Source organism: Apteryx mantelli, chromosome 3 (genome assembly GCF_036417845.1).
Source record: "Apteryx mantelli isolate bAptMan1 chromosome 3, bAptMan1.hap1, whole genome shotgun sequence".
In the NCBI taxonomy this organism is placed as follows: Eukaryota; Metazoa; Chordata; class Aves; order Apterygiformes; family Apterygidae; genus Apteryx; species Apteryx mantelli.
The window spans coordinates 100,203,656-100,230,774 of NC_089980.1; the positions used below are offsets into that span (position 1 = coordinate 100,203,656).

General features: G+C 40.0%; 2 protein-coding genes across 5 annotated transcripts in view; both read right to left on the minus strand.

Moving 5' to 3' along the window:
- The window catches only part of CYB5R4 (cytochrome b5 reductase 4), a 36,088-nt gene extending 13,529 nt beyond the window's left edge, over positions 1–22,559 (minus strand). For 3 of the 4 annotated variants that reach the window (XM_067294046.1, XM_067294045.1, XM_067294048.1), the window contains exons 1-10: positions 22,452–22,559; positions 21,131–21,284; positions 18,126–18,226; positions 15,789–15,873; positions 12,188–12,226; positions 6,104–6,158; positions 4,400–4,457; positions 4,199–4,292; positions 3,535–3,564; positions 2,783–2,905 (exon numbers count right to left, since the gene is read on the minus strand). In XM_067294046.1, the coding sequence (XP_067150147.1) occupies positions 2,783–2,905; positions 3,535–3,564; positions 4,199–4,292; positions 4,400–4,457; positions 6,104–6,158; positions 12,188–12,226; positions 15,789–15,873; positions 18,126–18,226; positions 21,131–21,284; positions 22,452–22,526 (814 nt within the window). In that variant the 5' untranslated portion in view covers positions 22,527–22,559. Of the gene's footprint in view, positions 1–2,782; positions 2,906–3,534; positions 3,565–4,198; positions 4,293–4,399; positions 4,458–6,103; positions 6,159–12,187; positions 12,227–15,788; positions 15,874–18,125; positions 18,227–19,309; positions 19,363–21,130; positions 21,285–22,451 lie in introns of those variants that run through there. The other variant, XM_013948991.2, reaches the window with a different exon arrangement.
- A 1,577-nt stretch (positions 22,560–24,136) lies between these two features.
- On the minus strand, positions 24,137–26,764 carry RIPPLY2 (ripply transcriptional repressor 2). Its single transcript, XM_067294817.1, has 4 exons — positions 26,685–26,764; positions 26,484–26,559; positions 26,243–26,307; positions 24,137–24,330 (listed from the first exon to the last, which is right to left on the minus strand). Exons 1-4 carry the CDS (start codon positions 26,762–26,764, stop codon positions 24,162–24,164), a joined length of 390 nt encoding a protein of 129 aa, XP_067150918.1. The 3' UTR covers positions 24,137–24,161.
- Between the last annotated feature and the right edge of the window lie 355 nt (positions 26,765–27,119).

Here is a 27,119-nt window from a genome sequence, read left to right on the forward strand (position 1 = left end):
AACAAAGGGCATGGATGTAAAAACAACAACTTAGTAGCTTTCAGTCTGGAAATAAATCTGTTTATAAAGGTTAATTTAACAAGAGATATCAAATATAGCAAGGTATTCCTCAACTACAATATTAAGTGTCATATGCCTGATGCCACTATCACAACAGGCTAGCATTTGACTACTTGGGAACACGTGTCCAGGCTTTTCTGCAATATCCATAGTAAGAGTAACTACTTCATAAGGCAACTTACAGCTATTGTAGAATTCCAAATACAAAATCAGAGGTGTAAACTGAAGATGGCAAGATGACATTTTTCTTCTACCTGAAGATTAGTATTTTTTCCACTAAACCTGTGTTGCAGCATTGCTATATTCTAGCTGTAACCTGAAATATCAGCACAATGATAGTACCACGCTGCCTAAACAGATCTGCAACTCAAGGGAAGTTTCACAGGATAAGATACTGAAAGCTAAGTCCAGAGAAAAACAGAAAAAACAGCTAAACAACTCCCATGAGCAGCAATATCAAAGCTTCATGCTTTAAAAAAAAAAAAAAAAAAAAAGTTTTGAAGTTTGAGAGAAGAATCCTCTTTCCTGTAATAATCCAACATCTTTTACCAATTTCAGCATAAAATGTGTAACAGTCTCAGTGAATATTTTGAATTCAAACCTCAAAATTTTATATGTTTATATATCAGAATACTTGAGCATGATACCTTTCCAACTATGCTTTCTGCATTAAAGCAATTTCAGTGAAGCAGCATTTCATACCTTTCTCCTTTTTCTCATGTTATCAAAAAGCATTCAAGTCACTAACATAAATATCTGAGCTACTCATGAAAACAGGATGAGAGGCAAAGGATACAACCTGCAACACAGGAAATTCCAAGTAGGTATCACCTAGTGGTGGGGTGGTCAAACACTCTAGCAGGATATCCAGAGAGGCTGCAGAGTCTCCATCCTTGGAGACGTTCAGACCTCGATTGGACCTGAGCAACCTGCCCTGAGCAACCTGCTCTATAATTGGACCTCCTTTGAACAGAAGGTTGGACCAGATGACCTGCAGGGGTCCCTTTCAACTAGATTAGTCTGATTCTAACATTTCTTTAGAAGTAGAAACACCAAAATAGAGCTGTTGAATTTTAAATTTTGCTTTTTGTTAAGAAGTTGCAGAATAAGAATATCTGGAGCAGGGATTAAAAAAAAAAAAAGCTATATACTTCTTGGATTCCTTACTTTTGAAATCAGGGAATCAAAGAAATTCATGCTCAGTGAGCCTTTTCACTGAAGTCTTCTGGAGCTTCAATTTAAATTGATCTGAACTCAATTAGTCAGTGATAGATAATAAAGCTATCCAATATCTATAAAACTTATGTTCTGAATAACATGACAAATGTTATATTGGAGATAGACTATTTTTTTAAGGGAAAAAAAACTGTGCAATAAGCTTCTAGGAAGCATTGGCTACTAACATGCTATTTGGATTTCTGCCAATTGCATATAATCATCCTTATTTTCTTCATCATCTTCATTTTTGTAAGGATCTCTAAAATCAGTATATTCTATACTTTTTGTTCTTCTAGGTTTTCTCATTTAATAACACTATTTTTTGTTTTCTGTAATCATGAAAAGAGACAAGGAAGGGGAAAAAAGAACAAGGTATAGTGGAAAGTTTATTAGTTCAAGTTGTGTCCCCTTAAATACAGAAAATTATGTTGAGAAAAAGCTAATATTAAAGTGGATGACTCAACAGTTTCTGAAACTCTCATAAGGAAAATTACATTCTGCATAAGCTAAATATGGAAATGTGCTTCGATGCAGTCAGTCTTTCTGGAACACACTAATCTCTCAACTTTAAGGGTGTAAGTACCAAAACTTAGAGCCATCAGACTCAAAGAAATGTACAACACAGTGATCAACATCTAATCAGCTATTGAAAAATATACAGCTTTACTCTGACACATGATAAGGCAGACTGAAGTCAAACAGTCAGCTTTTGAACATACATAGGGAGAGAGCCAAAAGGGCTTCTGAGAAACAGGACAGTTGCAATAATGTCAGGAGCATGCTTATATTATACAATGTAATTGCGCAGAAATTTTTAATTTAGCTCTAAACAAGAAGTACAGCAATCACAGCAGTGCACTTAGGTATCGTGTCAAGCTAATACTTGATGCAGCACTTGATTACAATGTTACCACAATATGAATTCCTATGTACATCTACTGCTTCTTGCAGACACATCAGCTCATTCAGAGCTGCCTTTCATAACTTCACATGATATGCAGGACCTTATTTAATCATGGCTCAAGTGACAAAGATGCAGGATGCTGGAACATTACATCTGAAACAGGATGCATCTATAGTAACAGCTGGAACTGGAGGCTTTTGTTCCTTCACTAAAGTTATTCCTACATTGACTGACACAAGACCACCCACTATCTCCTCAGAGTCTACTGAGGTTTTCATATAAACAGAACGAACATTAAGAACACAGGTAGGGTTTTGAGATGCAACATCCCTCAAGCAGTCTTCACCTTCCCCTGTTAGGTTTTCCCAGTCTTTCAGCAAGCCTGAAAGATCTCCAATCTACCATGGGACAAAATATTAAAACCCTTTAAGTTGAACCCTTTCAAGGAAAATTCCTGAACAGCTCTCAGCAAGACCAGAGAACATCCCTGAAAGAAATGAAGGAAGACTACAGAAAACAAAGAAAATCCTGGGAGAATCCAAATATGCCTAATATGCTCTGAAAAAACTTAATCAGTAACATGGGCATTTAACTGCTTACCTCTATTCTTGCGTTTGATAAATGTGTTATGACTCTCCAAAGGCTGTCCCAGCATTTTCCAATGAACGTTATCTTTTTTCTTTAAGATAATCTCTACCTTCCCAATTTTTTCAGCAATATTTACTAAAAGAGGAAAGAGTTTCATATAATTAGTTTTAGTTACATTTTGTACAAAAAAAATTATTTTACTCCTCAATTATAATGACACTCTAGAAGGATTGGTCATTTCTCAAGACACACAGAATTAATGTGTTAAATTAAAATACCAAATTAAATGTACTTCCAGCTATCTCCTTATAGTATTAATCAGTATATTTAAAACAACAAGCACAAACTTAATATGCATAATTAATGCATCATATTTACTAAATACACTGTGAAAAGCTTCACAGCCCATCTGGTCAAAAAGAATGCTCATGAATTCAAAGTTCTCAATTAATGGAAATTGGCATAGACTACCAATATTTACTTCCTCCTGTCTATTAAAAGCCATTTGAATGAACAAATAAGTTCTAAGAAAATCTCAATCTAAGCAAAGAAAGGTTTACAAATACACAACAGAATTAATTTCTAATAATTAAGTGTTTGATTTAATGGCTTAATTTGATTGTGTCAGAAACTGATAGTTAGCAAAAGCGCAAACTATCTCATAATTGAATGCTCGTCAGAGGCACAGAAAAATAAACTGACATGCAACATCTGCCATTAAAAGAGATACAGAAGAAAGAAATGCTACAAGAGACAGAACTTACTAAAAAAGTCTTCAACTTCATGATCCAAGTCTGAAATAAAGAAAAACAAATCCTTTTTTAAGGAGAGAAAAAAAGAAAGGTCACATTCTAGTCTTCACATATACACTCAGTTCAAGGCTATAAGTACCAAGTGAACTAATGAGCCAAGCACTCTATGAATCTTTATCATGCCCTGAAATTTCACTGTGTTGCATCGTACCAATCCCAGTGACTTCTGTGAGCTAACACATAACATCAAGAAAGGCACTCATTTTCTCATTATTTTTACAAGTGACTCATGTAAAGCTACCAATCTACATCTATCAAAATAATTTCATTTGCCATTTTTGAATAAGGGCCTTTTAATAATCATCAGCAACACACACTTGGTATCAATGTCATGTAAAGTTTTTTCTTTTCCATTTCTTACTACACCTTATTCTATGTAGCTTAGGACATCAAATGAGAAATGGTATAAAAAATTAAGTACATGTTAAAAATGAAGATATGTGAGTTGACAATGGATTTCCTTTACAATGAGGTATTTTTAAGTAATCTTCTCCCATGGAAGACGTATAAAAGGTAAACTGGTATACGTAAAATACACTATCCACGGTCTGTGAGAGGTTTTTAAAAAAAAAACAATGCAAATTCAGTATTTTCAACTGCAAATTAAAATACCTACCAACTTCTAAGACATATGAGTGCTCATTCACGATGATCTCTCCCCTTAATCTTTTGTCTTGACAGTCAACTATCACCAGCTCTGCATTCATATCCTTACATCAGCAAGGAAAAGGAACATTATTTTAGTAAAAGTTGTCCCAGAAATCAAGCTGGATCACAACTGGATCTTGTAATTCTCCTTTTCATAAAATACATTTACCTTCTGCTTAGTATATATAACAACGGTGATCAAACCATCTGTTTGGAACCAGTCATAACTGTAAAATAAAAAATACAGAAAAGAAAAAAAATACATACTTTTGGGACATACCAAAATACATTTAACAAGCAGCTTTCAAGCACAGCTTCTTTCATGAAGTTACAAGATAAATACATTATTTATTGTGTTTTGAAGAGATAACTCCAGAAGCAATCATTTTCAAAATAACATTAAAATAAGAGAAATGTAATTACCCATCCTGATAGTTAGCACATTGTAGTTAAAATTACATTGTATTGGTCTTACTCAACAAGCACATGCATCCTCTTTGCAACACATGAACCTTCCTAACAAGGCGGTCAAAATCTCCAGACAAAACTCCAGACAAAGTGGCCAAGGTGGGTTGCAAGAACTATTAGTTCCACCCCACATGCCACAGAACGGCAGTCCCCTTCGTCTCCCCAAATCAAAATTTTACTTTCCTATGTTCCAAAGCCCCCCAAACCTTGCAATAAATCTGGGGCAAGCCTAAGAAATAGGAAGCACACCCTTGTCATGCTAACTGTTTGCATCACCTTACACTTGCTAAGAAGTTCCCAACACCTCTTCGGCACAATATACTTATCTTCATCCCCAGGAAAGCTTTTCCTTTCTTTCCCCCTTTTCATGGGGGCCATACATCTGACAATCATATGATGCCTGGCTCTCCACCATACAGCATCTATACTGCTCATCTGACTCCGGCATCACGAAGGCTGCAATCCCAGTCAATGAAAGTCAACTCTGTCCCCACAACTAGGATAACACCTCACATCTATATTACTACTGTCTTCTCCCTTCCCTCTTGTCCTGATCACTGCTGCCTAGTGTTGGGGCTCTTGGAGCATGAAGGCAGGCAGGGAGGGAAGGCACCCCCTCCAGCAGACACTCCTGGTAGCCAACATGTTCTAGGCTGCCCACCTGCCTGCCACAAACCTGAACACACCAGACACACACAGGGAAAAAAGGCAGGGATGGTTGGAGAGCACATTCCAATTATTCACAAGCCACAGTTTACCCACACCATTTTAAATGACTGCATATAAATAGCCCAGAGATAGCATATGCACAGGAGACCTTGATGCAAAGTGAAAAAGTGAACCTCAGGGTCTCAAGGCATCATAGAGTAAAATTATACCTCTGACAACAGCAGGCATGCCACAGTAGTTTATTAGGGCCTGTTTTCCTTTGCATTTGTAAACTGTAAAAGCCTGAATATAGCTATCATACCTTAATATATTCCAGTTTGAAATGAGGTACTTTTCCAAGATGTGCTAACTCATATGTTTATGGACAAATAACTGAAGTAAAAAAAGTAATCAGTCCAGGCAAAAATCACTTTCCAGGAGTTATCACAAGAAGCAAGGTTGAGGAGACTGAATATAAACCGTACATTTATACAGGACGCAGGGAAGTACAAGTGTCAGAAAACAGCAGAGCAAGCCAGGAAACATGCATCATCTGCCTATAAGGTCCATATGACCTTGGTCAAGTCATTTAAATCTGGAACCTCAGCCTTCCTACTTCTAAGAGGATGATAATGACGTATATCTATTTAGGTAAAACACTGAGAGCTAAATATGGAAGAAGTTGCCTGCATTCAGTAAGAACTGCATGGAGTTATTAAAAAGTATGTTCAACAGACAATGAATAAGAAAGGTATACCTTGGAGTTAAATCTTTAGCAGAAACACCCAGTAGTTTCTTTTCAGGAAGCATACCTACAAAGGACAGATAGTCATTAAAATATTTGCAGTGATGTTCACTTAACAGAAACCATAATCATAAGTTTAACATTTATGTGCTAAATACCCTTCCTCAATATTTGGTGGTTTTATTTCCACAGATGGACAAAGGCATTCACATAGTTTTTTGGTGTTTTTAATTCGGCACTTGCTCTTGGGAGAGCAGGCTCCTAAAACATGAAGTTCTATTTCAGAAGTTAGAGTTCCATATACCACAGAATTTGTGTGCACAGACTTTCTAAGACATGTAACTTGGTTTCAGTTTCATCTGTCACTGGCTTGTGCTTTCGCATTTTGTGATCGTGAAACAGAGAAAAAAGTTGTCTTAATTAATTTACTTTAACAGAACTAATTGTTTATAAAATACAGATAAATTCAATCTTGAATGTCCAATCTAATCTAATTCACAAGTAAAATTTCACATTAGTCAGTCAAGCTGATTTCAGCCTTAATATTTCTACTTTGTGCTTTTATAGGAATCTTTGCAGAATTCAGCTACTTGCTTTAACTATTAAACATCATGAAACAGTCTGAATAAGCCTTTACTGGGAGGCAATACTTGTTCAATATTTATACAGCAAAACTCATTTCTGGCCTAAGGGAAATGGAACATATTGGGCAAGAACTTGAGCAGAGATGACGTGTTCAAGCAAGTAGCAGTCCTCCATCAACTCTGATGCAAGGAAATTGTATAGAATCACCATGGAGAAAGATGCACAGACTGAAGTATAATATGATTTGTAACACCACATGTATAGCAGGAATTTTACTAACAGTGGTTAGGCAGAGGTGTAAGATAATCATTGGTAAGTTATGCTCTTATTACAAAAGGATGGTTATTTTAAAGCTTAAGGCAAAGAGCAGAAATTTCATACCAGAGAAGGCCATTTCTAGGATGTAAAGCATTTTCCTAAAGACACAGGGACATAAAACCAATTCTTTATTACATTCCTCTAAGAACGAAGGTGACCTTGGGCTGAGCAGTCTTTTTAATCAATCATATTGCAGAAATGCTTGCTTTCTAGAATCTTTTAAGTGCATTCAAGGGCAAACCTTGTAAACCAGAAATGGCTATGCATAAAATACAATTAATGTATGAATTTTCTCATTGACTTAGTTCATTATCTTCTAAACACCAGTAAGTTTTGTAGTCTGACTACAAGTTTAAACACAGAAATTACGTGACTCCACCATGTGGGAAGTATATAAAAACAAAGAGGCCCATTCTGGTCTAATCCAATCTGTCAAAATGATGGATAATCCAGATGGAGGAATTACCCCAAACCAATTGATACCTGCTGGAATTTCTTACACTGTCATCCTTAGTTACCCCTACGTACACAGCATCTGTGACTCAGCAGCTGCCAAGGAAGCTAAGAGCAGAATAGTCAGATCATTGCAAAAGAAAAACAACCACCTAATGATAAAACCCTTGTCAATGGCTAAGCCTTTCTCAGAGGCACCAATACCATGTGCTTAGACTGGCCTCTACAGTTAAGAGGAGGTAAGGTGTGTGTGCCTGCACTGAAAGAGGACAGAACTCCTAATCATGAAAAGAGGTTTGGAGTGTTCTGAGTATATTTGTAATAAACTGTATCACACTTTGGATTAGCTGTAATCAGGTTGCAATACCATATCTACCTGACAGGTATCAGAAAGTCTCTTTGACTGGACTTCTCTCAAGGGAAACAAGAGCTACTATTTGACATGAGTAAGGTTATTAAAAATATAGATAGCATATTATTGTGAAGTTTCTTTAGAAATCTTGTTTTGAAGTGACCTTGTACTGAAATTCAGTCATACCCACTCCTATTTGCTTTTGCAGGGCAATTAAAATATGAATGGCCAGAATAAAACAGAATGATCTGGCAAACCAAGCACTTTGTGAAGTATTCTGAAATACTGTAAGATGCTGCGTGAATACCACAGGACCAGATGGGATACATGCAAGCATGACAAGGAAGCTGCTCAGCATCACTGTGAGGCTACTTTTATCTTTGAAAGGCCATGGTGATCAGTGGACATTCCCAGTGACTGAAAAAAGACAAATATCCCACCCGTCTTCAAGAAAGATGAGAAGACAGATCCAGGGAACTACAGTCAGGCTAACCTCAGGCCCTGGAACTGTTCAGAAGTAAGTTCTTATGGAAGCCATATGCAGGCACTTGAAGGACAAGAAAGAATTTTCTCAGAGGTAAATCAGGCCTGACCAACCTGACTGCCTTCTGTGATGGGATGACTGTCTCTTGGATGAGTGGAAAGCACTGAATGTCATTATCTTGGAGTTTAGCAAGGCTATTGACAGTCTCTCTCATATTATCCTTGTAGCCACACTGGAGAGATTTGTTGGACTACAGTGTGGGTGGAAAAATTAGCATGACTGACAGCCTCACAAGGTTGTGATCAACAGTACAAAGTCCAACCGGTGGCTAGTTACAGCTGGCATTCCCTAGGGAATACCAATACTGTTTAGCATCTGCATGAGCAACCTGATGGATGCACTCTGCCCCACTGTCAAGATGTCTGTAGACAATGCCAAATGAGGGGAAGCAGTCCAAACACTGAAGGTTATAGCTACCATTCAGAAGGACCCTGACAGATTGAAGAAATGGACCTACAAAAGCTGCAGGAAGTTCAAAAGCAAATGCAAAATTTTGCAGCTGGGACAAAATAGCCTCATGCAACAAAACAGGCTGGGGGCCTGACTGCATAGAAAGCAGCTTTGCAGAAAGGATCTGGAGACCTAGCAGACAAGCTAAACTTGAGCCAGCACTGCATCCCTGTAGTGAAGGTGGCCAACTGCATCCTGGGCAAGAAGTGTAGCCAGCAGTTTGAGAAGAGCGATCCTTCCTCTCTATTCTACTTAGGAGACTTCATCTGGAGTGCTGTGTCCAGTTTTGGCTTCCCAGTGCAAGACAGACATAGACACACCAGTGCAAGGCCAGCACAGTCACTAAGACAGTCAGCAGCTGGAGCACAGGACATATGCAGTGAGGCCGAGAGAACGGGGTTTATTCAGCCTGCAGAAGAAAAGGCTAAGGGGGAAATCTAACTTCTGTCTTCAGCTACCTAAAGAGAAGGGAGGAGGGGATACAGAGGAGACAGCCAGGCTTCTCAGAGGGGCACAGCAGAAGGGAAAGACGCAATGGACAAGTAGTTCCAAAGGAAATTCTGATTACATATTGGGGAGGGGAGGGGAGGGGAGGGGAGAGACACCTCTTTCCCATAAGGGTGGGGCTGCTCCTGAGCAATCTGATTTAGCAAAGTTCACCTTTCTGGTTCCCCAGAGCAGGGGACCAGACCAGAGAACCTCCAGATGTTCCCTCCAACCTAAATTATTTTAGGATTCCACAAAAGCTTTATGTATCTTTTGTTTTCTTTATTCTAAGAAGGCCCAGAACAGACCTTACATATCTGAATACTCCAAACATTACTAAGAAGAACAGGAACATTTATATTACTTATGAGAAACTCTGAATAATTCCAGCTTGTTGAACTACAAGAGTTTGTTTTCTGTATTTGAAGCTCTAGAATATCTCCTCCCACCACCCTTTTCCACATCATGTGTTTTTTCAAGTTCTGATGTGCATATCCTCAACACCACCAGATTGTTTTCAGATGGTGGAACTGCCCAAGTCATTTATTTTACTGTTAATATTACAGAAATCATCATCTTAATAGTTTGCATATAAGGGAAACCTCAGTTTAGCTCAAAGGGGCAAGGCTGAAAAGATCATTTTTAGAATATATATTTGATACTGTGCTTAAAGTTCCTGGGAAAGGAAGCACTTTGAAATTCTGATGTCTTTTGTTGGAACCTCAAGTATCAACAGATGACCAGGAGCACATTAGGCTTCACTTTCAAGGCTGCATCACTAACAAAATATTTTGGCAACTTCAGTCTAACTTTACACATAATTGATGTACTTAAAAAAAAGGCTATATTTAACAAATATTTATGTATTATTAATATATATTTATTTATATTTGTGTATTTATAATATGCTTATATAATTGACCTGAGCACACTATATAAACAGAATTATTATTTACACATTTTAGACTGGTAGGACAAAAATGTCTTCATTAGTACCAACAACTTCCTAAAAACCACAGCCCACGCCATAGGCTTCTCTTTTCCACCTTCAGACAGCAATGTTTATTTCTAGTCTCATTTAGACTTCAATTTACAAGAGCTAGGCACCGAGATACAACTACCGAATATGAAAAACTCATAGAATGTAAAACAAAATAAATAAAAAATGTCCACAACTGCTAATGTCAGTGCCAAAATCTTCAGGGACTGACTCTTCCTATTTTGAAAACAGTCTTGCCAGACAGGTAGGCTGAATACAGCAAACAGGTTTTATTTATAATTTCATTCGGTTTTTGGCACTTTTGCATGAAACTACAATCAGAAGTTGGAAATACACAACATTTTCTATGTCTTCTGACAATTCACATGACCTGGATGAAAAAAAACCCAACATATCTAGGAGCAGGTAGGTAAGCCAGACAGGAAGAGAGAAGGAATATCACTTATTTTTCTTTTCCTGGATCTACCACCAACATGAACAAGCCATATGAAAACTCAGCACAGCTAGACAAGCACAAAAAGTAAGAAATTCATGAACCAATGGAACCAAGCAGAAGAAAGAAAAACATTGGAGTAGATGGTACAACTAGTCTTCTACTTGAATCAAAATATTTATGGGTTATTTAATGACTACTAACTGCTGCATTGTGATATAATTCCAATGACAGTGAAGCAGAGTTTGTTTTCCAGTTCCTCCCGCCCTTCAAAGCAAGATTAGCATATTCCAACAACTTGTTCAGTGCTGAAGAAAAAAATAAAGAGACAGAAAGCAGACTCTGTCACAAAGTTTAGTGTAATGATCCATAAGGCTATTGGCAAAACAAAAACAAATAAAGTCAGTTTTGCTTACTTTTATATGACGTATGCATAACTGCAGTATTAAAGGTCTGTGTAGTTCAATGCTTGTACATACTAAAAGGTAATCTGCCTTTTAAAAGTCAAAGACAACATTCACAGAACATGAAGCGAGGGTAAGAAAAACAGTATGAAAACAGAAGAAAGCAAATGGGAACTCAAAGGCAGCAGACAGAGCATGAATGGGTAAACTTCCCTGCACTGCGCCTAGATGTGCTGGGATACCACCCTCAGACTTCTCTGGATTCACCCCAGGACACATCCTGGTTTCTGCTCTTCCTGCTGTTCCAAAATTCGACTGCTCTAGATTTCTTCTCCTAAGTTTCAGCCTCAACTTTTTCATGATACCCATCTGTTTTCACACCAAAAGGTCAGACTCTAGCTCAAACAGTAATATTTCCCTTCACAGGTATTCATCTTATTTCCTCTGCCAACACACTCCCATCACACCTCATTTAACTGGATTCAGTAAGCCCAAGAGGTTCTTTTAGGGAGCCTCTTACACTAAGATTGCTAATTACTCTATAGCTTTCCTTCCTTAAAAAGATCAAAATCAAATGCATAGCTCTAGTCATTTTCATGTAATAAACTCTCAGGCTTCAGTAGAGTCTTATTAATTCTATATTTCCCACAAAATTTCATCCCATTTCTGTTATTCCAGCTCCACGGCCACCTAGCTTTTCTAGTACAGTGGAGGATGAAAAAGTCTGACAATTTTGGACTGGCAAATTTCAACAGCAAGGCGTTATTTGCAACCTACCTTGTCCAACTCCAGCAGAAGCCACATCCATGAAGGACTCCCCTAAGAACTGGCCTCTAACCTCAAACCTCCCTTTTCTGCACTATTCCACTGCCATCTTTCAACACTTTTAATCACTGAATTCACCCTACCTGATTAGAATTTCACCTACTGTAATTCCCACAGATTACTATCACCTCAACATCAGATTGAAGTATACAAACAGACAGTCTCTGATAAATGCTGCTCATTTAATAATCACATTCAAATAAATTTAAGATTTGCTCCCCACCTTGCCCCAGGTCAAATACTTACCGTTAAGCTGTTTCTTCTCTTCAGATATAGAAGAAATCTCTACAAGCATTAAGAAAAATAACAGTGACCAAGACAGTGAAGTTAACAGGCACACATCGCACTGAAGAAATGAGCCAAATTAAGGAACCCCCAAATAAAACCTCCAGAACATAAAAAGATTAACAAGGATGCTTCAGCAATCAAGATATCAAGATTAAATACAGCACTGAATACCATTACAAAATATTCTGTATAATTGAAAAAAATACTATGTTAAAAATGCCGAAAGTTGCACAGCACTCAAGGGCAGGAAATGCAAGAACTCTTACCTGACACTGCAAAACAAACAGCACAGATTACCTTGTGTAATTATAAACTTCATAGCCAAGAAGCTTACAAGGCTTGCTAAATCTGTCGGACTTTAAATGACATTTGTCTCAAGTCAGTATGTAGTAGACATTGAATCTAATCTACAACTTCTAAACCTACTTTAAGCCCAATCCTTGGCAGAAGCCCAGGGAAAAAAAATCTTCCTATAAGCTCCTCTGTCAAATGCTTTTATTATTTGGAAAGTTATTATCTGAACTTTTCATGAAAACTACAGTATTCTGCAACAACTTTCAAACAAAAAATATCTAAATACTAGGAGGAGAATGGATAAGAGGATAAAGGCCAAGTAAGTGTGTGAATACATAGTGTCAATTCATATATAACAATACTCAACTCAAGGGCAAAGGCATAGTGCCTCTCAGAAAAATACCTTTCTCTTGCTCACAGCAATATCTGGGGGGAAATTAGCCCTCTGGATGTACCCAAGCTGCTTTCTGCCTATATATATATATATATATATATATATATATATATATATATATAGCTTTCATGTTGTGCCACTGTGGGATGAAAAGGCTCTGTAAGATGAATGAGACAGTTTTCCCAAGACTCTTGTTTTAGGCTGTGTTTCTCTGTGTATTCTGCCATATCCCATTTCAAGCATTCTGCTAAGACAAGCAAGCCACTCAAAAAACTCGTTTCTGATTAAAGTTCAGTCTTTGTGTTCAAAATTCTACTCTTATTTCACTGTATTTTAACAAGCTGCACAAAAATTAGTATTCCAAATTTAAGGACAGCTGTTAGAGGCATTTTCAAGATACAGTCCTACCTTCCTTCTTTGCATCGCACTTATAGCTCTCAGCCCATTCTGACTGACTTAATAATCCAAACTAGTACATACATTCCAATATACAAGTTATGTTACCACAAAAGTAACATATGGGCATATATTAAGATGCGCCTGTGAGGAACATTAACAGGAGTAAAAGATACCAGATGATAAAGTAATGTCTGTGCTAACATCTAGAGCTGAGTAACCTGAATGGACAATAAGCAGAATAATGGCAAAAAGTTTGAAACTGTAAAGGATTTCTGAGGGAGAGGGAAGGAGGAAGGAGATTCTGAAACTGTATCTCACACACTTGGTTATTGCTGTAGTTACCACGCAGGCCTTCTCACCAAGTACAACACTACACGTTCCAGGGCACAGCTATAATCCTCCACTGCTCTGTAACACTACAGAAGAATGGTTCATCAAGCAGCATTCCCAAAGACCACTCAGCAAAAGGCTAACCATCACCAACATCTAGAGAAGACTTTTTTTTCATACAAAAACCCTAGAATATGCAAGGGCAAGCTTAAGCTTCCTTAGAAATTCAGTGAGTAAATAATGGTACTATCTTCCAAAAAATCTCTAGAACCTAGGAAATACAAAACTAAGCTGAACAGTCACAAATCTTCCAGCAACGCTCCAACAAATCCACATCTGACTTACTAACACTGTATTGAAACTATACCAAACAGTAAGTACCAACGCTTGCAATACTGTCAAAGGCTCACTCTGTGCCACAAAAAAACAGTTTATACTATAATTTGAAGTCCTGTCTTTCCTCCATACATATTGTCCCATTTAATGCTAAACTCAAAAGCATATACCTTAGCTCTGTACTTTATTCTTCCATTTTCAAATCCAAATTTTGCTGAACTCAGTCTTACAAAAGGACATAACCTAAGAATTATTGCTGTCCAATAGGAAGTTTATCAATCACATTCTTCATAATTCACTGTTCAGAAGAGGAGGATGCAAAACCCACCATGAATCAAAGTAAGCTTCTAGAATTTTGCACTAAAGAATTTTCCTTCAAGCAAGCTGTCCCCAATGGTCTTTTTTGCCTTTCTACTTTTAAGTAGGGATAGTAATTATTCAATTGACACATGCAGTTTTGCCTGGGTATGTATTAAAGACTAATTATTAAACTAAATCTGGATTGCTGAAGCAGATCCATTACTGCTGCTTTTTCTGATAAGCATTCAGCAAATCCAGTCTGATAGGCTTCATTTTTAATTAAGTGAAATTACATTTTTTTCAAGCCTGAAATGGTCAAAAGACACACGGACAACAGAACCATTTTCATAAAACTGGCAATGTTTTAAACTGCAAATTTTACTACAGCTAAATGGATGGAGCAGTCCTATTAGAGAGGAAAGCCAAAGAGAAAGTAAGCAGCAGAAAATGGACTGGCATAGCTAGCAGAAGCAAAGACACATTTATTTTTTTATTTGCTGCTGTCACAAGAATTCCCTCCAGTTGCAGAAAAGTTGAAGACTAATGAAATTAAAAAAACCCATGGAGGCTTACTTTTAAGTTTCTAACACAGCTGACAAAGTGGCAGTAATTCATCTGTAACACCTCAACTCCATTAGCTATGAAGCAGTTACTCTGTCTTGATTTGTTAATACATTGCAACATTTAGCTTAAAAACTCCACAACAGAATTTACTACCTAGCAACATGGAAATGTAAAATCCTATTTTCCCTTCATAAGAGCAGAGATAAAGAAATTCAGCCTAACTGTAAGGTAAAGCAATCTAAGTGTTCAACAAGTATGAAATATGTTTTGTCAGAGCTTGAAGAGCATCATGCAAGAGATGGCTTAATTTGTGAACTACAGGATGCCACAAAATTAGAAAAAAACATCACCAGCATTTCAAGACAATGAATTATATCTCTTGTCCTGGCTCAAAAGAGTCTGTTTTATTAGCAAAATTTTCTCCAAGTTAACTTAAACCCTAGAAGGCCCAGTAAAGGATTCTGGGAAGAATTATATCACGTGCATTCAAATATCTTAATATATATGCAACTTTCCAGACATATATCTGGCTTTGAAGCTACGACAGTGGAAACACTGTATGAAAAGCCTCACTTTTATTTCTGTATGCTCTAAATTATACCCAAGAGCTGCCCATGATAGCTTGTCCTCCAGGACTTGAAGAAGGAAGAGGGTTCCTTGCCAAGGGGGGAGAATGTACACACACATGCGCACACATACACCCGTTTTCTGGTGACTAAGAACAAAAGAAGAAAAGTAGAAGTACATCACATATAAAAGTCTTCATTTATAAAACAGTTTCATCTTCACCTACATGCTGTCAGAAGACTAAATATATGCAACAGTCTTCATTTCTGTGCCAGAATACAGACTCTCCTCATAAGTATGATGATTTAGGATTTCCCACAACTTCTAGATAACTTTGGAATAAAACATTAGAAGTTTAATTCTAAAAACACTCACCTTTTGGAACAGCAACAGGCTTGAGAGCCATTCTTCCAACAAGACACTCCTTCAGCATGGATTCATAATTGACCCAACGGTGAACCTATATTAAAAAAATTGATTTTCATAAAATTTGTAATTCTTACTACATTGTTATTCTATGAAGTGAAATACCATACCAAAAGAGTTCATTTTTGGTACAGTGGCAGATTTTAATTTAGCAGAAATTTGTTTAACCCAGGCACTTATTGTTCAATTATTCAGCACTTATTTTTACTTCTATTACAAATAGCATGTATTTAAGTTTAAAAAAAAATACAACCTTGAAAAGCAGACAGTAGCTTAATTTATTAATTTTATGCTTTGCAGTATCTGAAGACCACAGTCTTGAGCTATAGGAAATTATACCAAAGATTCCAGAAGGGCTTTTTTATAATGTTTACAGCATCCCAGCCTGTGCTTTATGTACTTAAAGGAACCTGAATAGGTCTTTACCACAAGCAAAATTAGTTTTTTCTAGATACAAATGATGGGAAAAAGGAGCAGCTGATGAAGGAAAGACAGACACCATGTAACAGTTTAGATATATCAAAATCTCCTACAAGCTTGGTGTATTTCTGTTTATTTATTTCTTATAAACACTGAATCACTGGGAAACAATCAATTTTAGAAAGTCAAATAAAGTGAAGAAAAAGCAGAAGCTTTACAGATCAGAGCTGGAGACCTTCCATAGGAAATGGATAGCAGAAAAGCCAATTCTGATATGGCATCCAGGATGACATCATGAAAAGAGAAAAGGAAACAGAGTGCAACATGACAAATTTGAATGGTATGTAGAGATTAAAAAAAAACAAAAAACAAAAAACCCTTCAGATTGGAAAAGCTGAGGAGATGAGACAAGGATGTCCCATCTACAAGCAGTAGTTTCCTAGTATACAGATAATGGAATGAAATGAAGGATTTTGAAGTACAATTAATTTTTCAGAACTTACTCTGAGAAGCACTAGCAGCCTACCAAATATTTGAATAGATCAGTATCTGACCAACACAGAATGCTAAAGCAGAACAGATGACAATGGAAATGTTTCCAGAACATAAAAGATATCAGCCAGAAACAGAAGTGTGAAAAACATTTTATGAGTCTGAACACTGTTTTCCACTCCTAGGCCAAAAAAAAAAAACAAAAAAACCAAGTAGCAAGTACGTAGGTGAACTTAGGAACAATTCGATGGACTTCTGAATATGCATTGTGAGTAAGAAGTATCAGAATGGCATTTCTCTGCTAACAAGATTCCTATTTCTGAAGATACCACACAATACCTGACAAACAGCGATCTAGAATCAGAATTTCAGGCCACAATTTGATACTGGATGAACTTTTTTAGAAGAGAAACTGCAAATTTCTTTAAACCAGAGATGCTTTGTGACCAAGGGAGAATTATGCCTGAACTCAACACTTCATTTGCGAAAGGATTAACCAAAATAAACTGAACAAAACAAAGCAAAAAGGCTTTGTCACATCTTTCCCTTGCTAACACGCATTGTTAAAAACATTGCGCAAATAACATACCGTGATGTAAGAACTGTAAAGAGATAAAAGAACTTCTTTCTGCTCTGTCCCTGTTTCTCAAAACATATGAATGAAAGAGGCTTAAAGAATGTCTGTTTCTAAAAAAAAAAAAAAAAGATACCAACTCAGTGAATCATCTCTTAGAGTGCATTTGTATAGCACCAGGTTTGCATGGGATTCCTTACAGAAAGTACATCCATGTTGCAAATCCTTTAAGAGTTTTTTTAAAACATCTAAAAGCAAAGGGTAAACAAAGAAAAGACTTCAAATGTCATGTTATGATTTGTTCACAATCAGTTTACAGCAGTGCCAGCAGTTTTTCTTAGTACTTTGTTAACTGATAATGCAGCAAGCAAGTTATTAGACAAGAGAATCCTACAAGCATTTGTCAATACACAGTGAATACGCTCTGAGAAGACAATGCCTCCCAAGAGACAGCAGTTAGTCGATGCAGAAATTTATTACGAATGATGTATCTCAAATTGTTGCTAACTTTATTGCTATTTCAGCTAAAAAACAAGTAATTTAATAAAATGGTCAAATTGAAGCATCAGCTGAGCAATGTAGAGTGACATCTCCATTATCATCTTTTGATACTAGATTTAAACCATATGCTACTTTCAGCACACTTTAGTGCAATTCTGAACACAAATCCATTGACTTTCCTTAACCTTGAAAAAGTTTAAAACACGATTTCCACAGGGATGCCCTAAAAATAAACAGAAAATGTGCGTTTTTCAAAATACCTTTTGGCGAGCAAGTCATTCACTGCCAGTTGTTCTCACCTGATCAAAGAGATCTGTACCATCTGTTCCCGCTGCTTGCATTAGTTCGTCCTCACCACCAGGATGATATTCCATGTATGGTGTGACATTATACACAAGTCCTGTGGAAAATGGAACATAAATACCTGTGAGCAAATTTCTAAGACCACTATAACTATTTTCGCATCACCAAAACCAGTGTAAGAATTAATGTATACTAAATAGCATGTAATGGCAAACAGTAAGCATCATCAGAATGAATGGTCCGACTTTCCAAAAACAGAAACATAAATTACACAGTCATATATACCACAAGACATATCACATGGAGATGTCACTCCTACGAAGTCATACCACTTGTCCCAGTGAATGTCTGGGGGCACCTACAGGGTCAAGACTTTAACAAAAAAGCACTTGAAGTTGCACATGTTCTATCCTGGCTATGGGGTAAAAAAGCAAGAGACCGATTTAAGCAGGGACATAACACTGACCCAGTTAGTGCACAAAACTGTCTTCCCTTTCCCTTCCAATTAAGTTACTCCTAAAGTGCTCTCACAGTTGCTTCCCTGCTACCATTTACATACGGAATAAACACCTACAGAGAGGAACAGTCTCCCATAAGGAAAAACAGCCATCACTGGCAACAAGACTTCCATTCTTCAGATTCAACAACATAAACTACACATACTCCGTACTCACTAAAGGCTTCTAACACTGATAACATTTTTGACCCAGCAAAAGCACATTCTTTCTACACAAGTACTATTCTTAGTATTTCCAGTGAGATAAAACAATGCTTCACAGGCCTGAAAAGATGAAGTCTAATTACTGTTGCCAAGCAACTGAAGTAATTAGAGCTTGGAGAATGCAACTAGAAACAGGTTTAACTGCAGACATACTGCTGCTTAGAGAACTAATATAGGTCTACCTAGCAGAACATTTGAAGTTATATAAAATTAGCAAAACAGGAAGCTACCAAAAGTGGAGCCATGCCAGTGCTCCCATAAGAAGCTTTTAACTCATTAAAAAGCGTGCATTACTCCAGAGAGAGAGGTAGGCATTGAGCACGGGGTGGGGTGGGGGGCAGTCAGGGAATACAACACATACCTAGGACTATCCTATTTCATAACAGCAGCCCTCCAAGTTCTCCCCCATTTACCTCTCCAAGAAACAACAAAGAAATTATTTTTGCACATTTTACTGACCTGGTCTTCTGATGACTGTATCCACTATGCCATCTTGTGTGTGGCACTGATTACTGCACACAAGAAAATATATTTGTAAAAATCTAAATAGTAAGGACCTCCTGAATGTTAGCCTAACAGTCAATTTACCAACAAACTTGCACGAGTAAAAAATCTCATTTATATACCCTTCACTCACTTCTTTTTTAAACCCCTGGCATCCCACTTAACATATCTGTGGCCTATATGACAATTTTGTTTGAGGATCACCTTACTAGTTTCTGAACAGAGGTAGTTCCTGATCTTCTTCCACTTCACACCCTTCTCATCACTTTCTGCTTTTTCCCCATAGAGCTGCAGTCTAACTACACCAAAGCAAAGAATTCATTTAGTTTTTCTGCAATGGTGTTATTTTACAACTTGTCCATATATCATGTCAACAGATCATCTACCAGGATTCTCAATTATGCTGTGTTTTCATTATTAGTTTTAGGACAAAGAAAAGGTGGAGATGTGAAAATTAAAGACAGATGCAGAAGCAGCATGATAGAGTTTTTTGTAAAAATGAGCCTTAAAGATGTAGCCTAGGGGGAATAAGAGATTAAAAACAAAGCAGAAGTATTCTTAAGCAGTGATTCCGTCTGTAGTAGTAAGTGTCCTTTTTTGTGAGGGAAATAAACATAGTCCACAGTAAACAACCTTTCTTGAGTTCTCCTTCTGCTATAGTTTTGTTAGTATGTCCGAGATCAGCACACACAGGGCATTAACAATTTTATTATTTTGTTAAAAAAAGCTAGTATTAAGTGACATTTTACCCTCTCTTTCACTCTCATTCCCTTTAACACCCAACATAACCACGCTATCACCCTTGTAAAGAAATTCTTAAATTTCTTTCGATAGTTCAGAGCTGACATCATGGCAAATATCAAAGCTGTTCCTTACTAGGTTAAAGAAGTTACCACTGACACGAAGCACTTTTCCTAAAGAAAGATCACATTAGCCACTCTGGTCTTTCTTAATTTATCTTCATAGAAGTACCGTTATCATAACAAATTTAAGGCCACATTAGCATATTTTAATCTCTAAAGAATGACTAAACCAGAGAGCAAACATTCTGCTTCTTTCTGCAAGACAAATGGGAACTTCAGCTTCAGCACTGAAAAAGCTCTTCTAGACAGGGCTATTGCTCCAAACCACCTTTAACACACTGTTAATTCTAATTATAACGATTTCAATTTTTGAGCTAAATTTTCTTAAAATTAGTTACATAAAAAGCATGGCTTCGTTACTACAGGTATTTGTTCTTATAGGCAACAACTGCTCTGTATGGCAGCTGTCATTTGCCTTTCTGAATTTTATGATGAGGAAGTAGTGTATGGGTTTACACACACTTATTTCCCAAAGGCTGTTGTACAGATCTGAACAACATTTTTAGAAGTTACACCTTCAGACATTTTAAAGTGATCACTAAAACTCTTCAACTGCTAAGGACACTAAACACTTCAAGACTGCAGACTGTCAGCACATGTCAGCATTTTCAATGTCTTATTCTTGCTAAGCTCCTGCTGTTTGAGCATCACCTGTAACCGTATGTTTTATTATTTTCATATACAAGCATACAACAGGAGTAAAGTATGCTCACTTTGAAGACTTCTTAAGAAAGGCTTGAAAACAAAGAAAAATTTTTTGTTACATAAGATCTCTAACTCAAACAAAATTGCATCCTGTTACATTGAAGTTGTATCTGGCCTAAATGTAGTGGTTGTTGCTGTTTTTTGGTGGGTTTTGTACAGAAAAGACACTAGCCAAAAAAAATGTAGAAGCAACATCACAGCAACCAACCTCTTATACATATCCAGCAGTCCTCCTTTTTGTTGTGCTTAGCAAGCTCATCTTCAGTCACTTCAATTAGCCTCCCTTTCAAACCAGCCAAGTCTTTCCCACTTTTAGTGAGTCGAATCCAATCCATAAGACTCCTTCCTGGCTTTAAAGGTACCTGAAAAGTAGTAAATGTGCAAACACTGGTAAACTCTAAGTAAAGAGACAAGCCACTCAAAACACTTTTCTAAACTCTCAAGGAGGACTCGGGCAAATGAGAAACAAAACAACCTGTATTCTTCACTGATATTTGGGACCCCTATACAGCAGTAAGGCTGGTTAAGGAAGTTTCCTATTTAATAACCCAAGCAAGGGAATTCTTAAATACCAACAAACATTAACCTGCAGATACCAAGTCCTCCTGTAGCTGCAGTACTAAGAAGTTTTATCAGTGACATTTTAGCTATGGCCTGGAAATTTGTGAGCAGCAATGAAATGGCAAATCATTTACAAAGAAAAAAAATTTGAAAAATCAAGGTTATGTAGGAAAAAGCATTTGAAATTTCATCTTCACGGTATCCAGTAAGACTTTCTACAAGTCCTGCAGCAACTAGAAAACTCACGCAGGGCAAGCCGGGGGAAGTGCTCCAGCTGACCACAGACATACTAGCCACGGCCTGCCCCGAAGGCAGGGCAAGATCCTAAGGCTTCCTCCCCTCTTCCCTTCCCACCGCACCGGGGGCGGGAACCCTTTTGCTCCACATTCTAACAACAGAGAGAACAGGCCTAAAGCATCGCGGTCTTAAAAAGCCGCGCCGGAATCCAGGATAATAACCCTGAAGAGCGCACAGACGCAAGCCACCCGACGTTACTCCAGCCTAACGGTTTGGGCCCCAAGCGTGATTTCCACAGACACACGCAAACACCGAGCGCCCCCAAAAGGCTCCCAGGGTGAACGCCGCAAGCGCAAGCTTTAAGTTGCACGCTGTAACGTTAAGTTAAGAACGGCTCCAGCAGAGCTACGCAACAGGAAAGCCAGGAGAGCCGGGACAGGAAGTGTCGCCATCCACCTCCGCAGAAGCGGCGGCAGCACCGCGGCAGTGTCCGGCCCCGCCGCCGCTTCGCTTTTCCGCTCGCAGCAGCTGCGGCGTTACGAGACGCTTCAAGCAAACCGGCGCGGGGCAGCCCCGCCGCGGAAGCGGCCCTGCGAAACGCCCCGGCCCCGGCCGTGCTCGCCGCGGCGGTAGCGCCCGGGAGCCGGACACCGGCCGGGGCCGGGGCCGGGGCCGGGGCCGGGGCCGCGAAACACCCCCTCCCTCCCGCGGCGGGCCCGAGCCGCCCCTACCTTGCTGCGGCTGCTGCCCGCCGCCCGCTGCTGGGAGCGGGGGGCGGGGAAGGCCGGCGGTGGCACGTTCAGCATCCCGCTGCCCACCGCGCCGCGGCCTGCGGGCACGCCGCGAACGGCGCACGCGCGGCGCGGGGGCGGGGCGCGCCGCGCAGGGGGCGGGGCGCGCAGGGGGCCAGCACCGCCCCGCCCCGCCCCGCCCCGGGAGCGGCTGTGCCGGTGTCACCCGCGGCGGCCCTGGCCCGGTGCTCGCTGCGCCGCCGCGTGAAACGGCCCCTCGATCCAAACGCTCCCGTTTCCCTTCCCCTGCTGCCTTCCAGGCCCGCGAGCCTGAGGTGTTCTGCCGCGGCGCGGTTTCGCTGCCAAGCGCTAAGGACAGGGCAAAGCGCAGCCGGTGAGGATGTTTCCTGAGTAGCTCGTACGCCATTGCGCTAAAGTTATTCTTACAGACCCCTCTCCTAACTTCAGGTGCGCTGTTCAAACGCCGAAACTATTATAACAGGGATTATAATAGATAATGCAATTATATATATCTTACATATATCTATTTTATAAGATGAATGTTATGCAATTATAACATATAAAAAATATAAAAGATATGTGTATATCTAAAACATATAGTATATATGATTGTATATACAATATAGAATTGTATATAATGTATATTGCAATGTGTAAATATATTGTATTATATATGGTAATGCAATTATAACTGCTGCCTGCATTTTCAACATAAAGTGCTGCCTGCAAGGGATTCAGTACTTCTTGCCATGCCGTGTCAGGCATGCTCTGGGTGTATGCAGTGGGGCAAGTTCTTTGGGGCTGCTGCTGCAAGGCCAGACCCCATGCACCACAGCAGAGGTCAGGCAAGGACAGTTTGGTGTATATACATAGGCTGTACCAGACAGCAGTATTTGAGTTAAAATTTTGGATCTCTGTCCTTTTAGGGGCTTTGGCCTGGATGATTATTACTGTAGTTGTTGCAGCTCATTCTTTGTATTACCAACATAGTCCAGACTTTGCTGTGATTATAGTAACAAAAAACCATACAATTCTTGATGTCCAGTTCACACACAAAACTAATAATAATTTTACACTGCATTTACATTTAACAATACAGCTCATGCACATGAGAGACCTAAGGCAAACGCTTTCTTCAGTCATGAGTGAGACCTGTTAAATCAAATTGTCATATTTAAGTAAAATTTGGACCCTTCTCTCCAGCTGGAAAACAGCTGTAATGCTTGTCTTCCTCACCACCCCCAATGTTTGAAACCCCATTATAACAGCAGGCACAATATACTTGATCCAAATTGATTCTTTGATGTGCCTCTGCTTTGGGCCTACTACACCATAAAGAAAACCTTTCCTTGTTTCCTTAATTATGGAGGAAGTCATATAACCACAGAACCATTTAAAGCAAGACATCCAGATCTTTGCTCCTAGAATTGGTGCCCAAGTCTATAGTCTACAAAATCTAGGGCCTAGAACTCAAATATATTTCCTTGGGGGTAAAGAAAATATAATCACCACCCTCCCTGCCTAGAAATGGGACAGGACTAGAATGAAATAAAAGGTTCATATAAAATTACAAAACATTTCAGTTTTATTAATAACTTACATACAAATAAATTATCTTTAAAAATACTATAATACATTATATTATGTTTAAATAAAATGTCTTGGAAGTAGCCTTGGCCTTTCCTGCAATCAGCAATCTGATTCCATTCTTGAATCTTGTTCTAGATCATCATCATCATCCTCTTCACTATCTGAGTCTTCATAAAAGGAAATTGTAGCTTGAACCGGAAAGTTTTTCAGAAGTGCTTCAGCTTCCTGATATAAGTAATCATAGCACCTTGATTTGGGCCAAAATAGTCTGAAACAAGTATACAACAGGTTTATTTGTTATTACATATTCTACTTGGATGCTGACAGAAAGGAAGCAGTGAAGTTCTGTTTATCTAGCAGACAGCTTCCCACCTGAGTTTTCCCCTCACATTCTCAGTCATCACTAAGCTACTTTCTACTTTAATATAAAAATATTCTCTGGATTCTGTGTTTTCATCCGAAAAGGCAAAAATGCATTTAAAGCCCTAGTTTTCTAGCAAGACTACTCTAAAGCCTGAGATCCACTACATCTCAGAAACTTACCACTGGTACCTTAATAGGATTCCTGGGACCTGATCCAAATACTACTGACCTCATGGGAACAACTCCCAGGAAGTGTAACAGGTGTTGAACAGGATCCCCAATATATTTGGATTAAATTAGTGCTTTTTGTTGTTGCAGGTCAGATCTTGGCTCTGGTTTACAGTGGTCTAAGGCAAGACTCAAAGTGGAAAGGAATGATAGTGACTAAGATTAGTGTTAAGAGGATCAGGCCTTGATATTTCACCCAAGTCCTGTCTTACCAAGAAGAATCATCTGCTTTACTTCTTAAAGATGCCCCATGCCTCTGGTTTTCAAAGTAGCTTCCATGTTCTACCCAGAAATTAACACACAAATTGCTGATATCACTGTTTAGGGCTAGCAGATAGTGAGATAGTGTTACCCAACTAATATAATCCATATTTCCTGTTTCTTTTCAACTAGCAGCCTCTTTTGCTTACAGTTTGAAAGTAGCTGTCAGAAAAAATACACAGTAGAGGCCTCCAGAGATTAGAAAATAGCAAGTTGTGACAAAAGCAATTAAATACAGATTATTCATAATAGAAATACATCAGGTTACAGAACTGGATGGTTTTATAGCAAGTACAAGAATGCTTTCTCAGTTACTGTTGCAACACTGCTTCCTTTGCAGTACGAAGTAACTGATACTTGCTTCATAAGATTTCTCCACCCCCAGTGTTCCCTCCAGCAATCACCCATACCTCTAAGCATGTAAGCAGTCTCAGTGAAGTCAGTGCAATTGCTTAGGAAGCATATGCCTCAGCATTTAAGGGATCAGAGCCTAGATTTGGGAGAGACCTGCATCTTATCTGAAATAACAACCTGTGTTATTCAGCCACCTTGCAGCCAACTACTAGTACTAGCTGAACACAGCTTCTCCTGTGGATTCAGCTGTAGTCATTTGCTTTATGCCTTCATCAGAACTGACAGTATTGTTCTGTTAGTTCCACATTGCTGATGAGTTCTGTTTGCAAGATGACTTTGGATACTTTGGGGTTAAGTAGTTTACAGATGCAGATACTATTACCACCTTCATCATTAAAGCAGCAGTTACACAAGTATTTCTCTTGGCAATGCTGGCTCTATCAGTTCATGTCCTCTCCTTCTGTCACTTCCTCCCTCCCAGTGCAAGGAAGCAGGTGCAGGCATGGACATGGGAGTTTCATAGTGAAGCAGCCCATGAAGTAATTCAATTTTTCAATATCCCTCCCCCTCCTTGTATTTTTTCCCTCCAGGGCACAGGAATGAGCAGCAAGGTGCTTCAGCCAGCCCTGCCATCACAAAAAAGATGCCATAATCACTGTGTAACTGTCTTAAGTCCCAAACCGCAGAAGCACCTGAGCATCTTAAAGATCAGGTAAATGCATGAGTGCTGGCAATCATTTGCTCAAGGGCCTGTCAGTTCAAAGGAATCTTGACCCCCATGCCCCTCTGAAGGTACTTAAATAGCTACATAAATATTTGAAAAAAATATATATACACACACATATATGGCCCCGAGTACTTTGCCAGCCAGCGCTGCCGAGCAGGAGGCTCTTCCCTCCGGCTGCAGCAGCAGCAGCGAGGGGGGGGCGGCACCGGCGCTGCCCCGCAGAAGCCTGCCCTGCACAGCCACTTACCTGACGGGGTGCGTGTACTGCGCCAGCTTTCGGGAGGCTCCCGCCAGCCCGCAGGGGCTGTGAGCCTGGGGACGAGAGAGCAGAGATCACATCCTCGGCCGGCTCGGAGCAGCGCGGCGCCCACCCTCAGGGGGGCTCAACCTCGGCAACCCCCCCCCCCGCCGCCCCCCCCACACGCACGCAGCCACCCCGTGGGGATGCTGCGAAGCCGCGTTCCCCCCCGCCACACACACGCACTCACCGCAGCGGGCCCGGTGCCGGGCCGCCGGGCCGCCTCGCCCTGCGCGGGCACCCAGGGTCTCCAGAAGGGCGCGGACCTGCGGGGCAAGGGCAGGACCGTTAGGGCAGAGCCGTTGGCGCGCGCGCGCGGCCGTTAGGGCCGGGCCACTGGCGCGCGGCCGGCCCCGCGCACCACAGCGGCGGCGAGGAGGGGGGCGAGTACCCGTGCGGGCCCTTGGGGCAGCTGCGGGGGGGCAGCGCCGCCAAGGGCGGGCAGCCGCAGCGCATCCGTCCGCCCTCCATGCTCTGCCGACCCGCGTAAAGGCAGCGCCGCCACCCACCTCGCCCTGCCCGCCTGGGCCCGGAGGCTTTTATACCCGGCGGCTGATGAGCGCGGCGCAGCCCACCTCCCCCGGCTCGTTTGCCAGCGCCATAAACAAAAAACGGCTCCGCGCGAAGGCGCCGCTGTGTAAACACGGAGCGCGGACGCGTGCAATGCCCCAAATGGCCCGGGGGGAGATTTGGCAAGTCGGTGTTAATCACACTTGGGCAGACACATGGCCGCTGTCAGGCGGGGAGCCCGTGTGGGAACGGGGGACGGCGGGCGCTGCCCGCGCTGCCCCGCGCTGCCGGGCCGCGGCCTTGCTGCCCCGGCGGG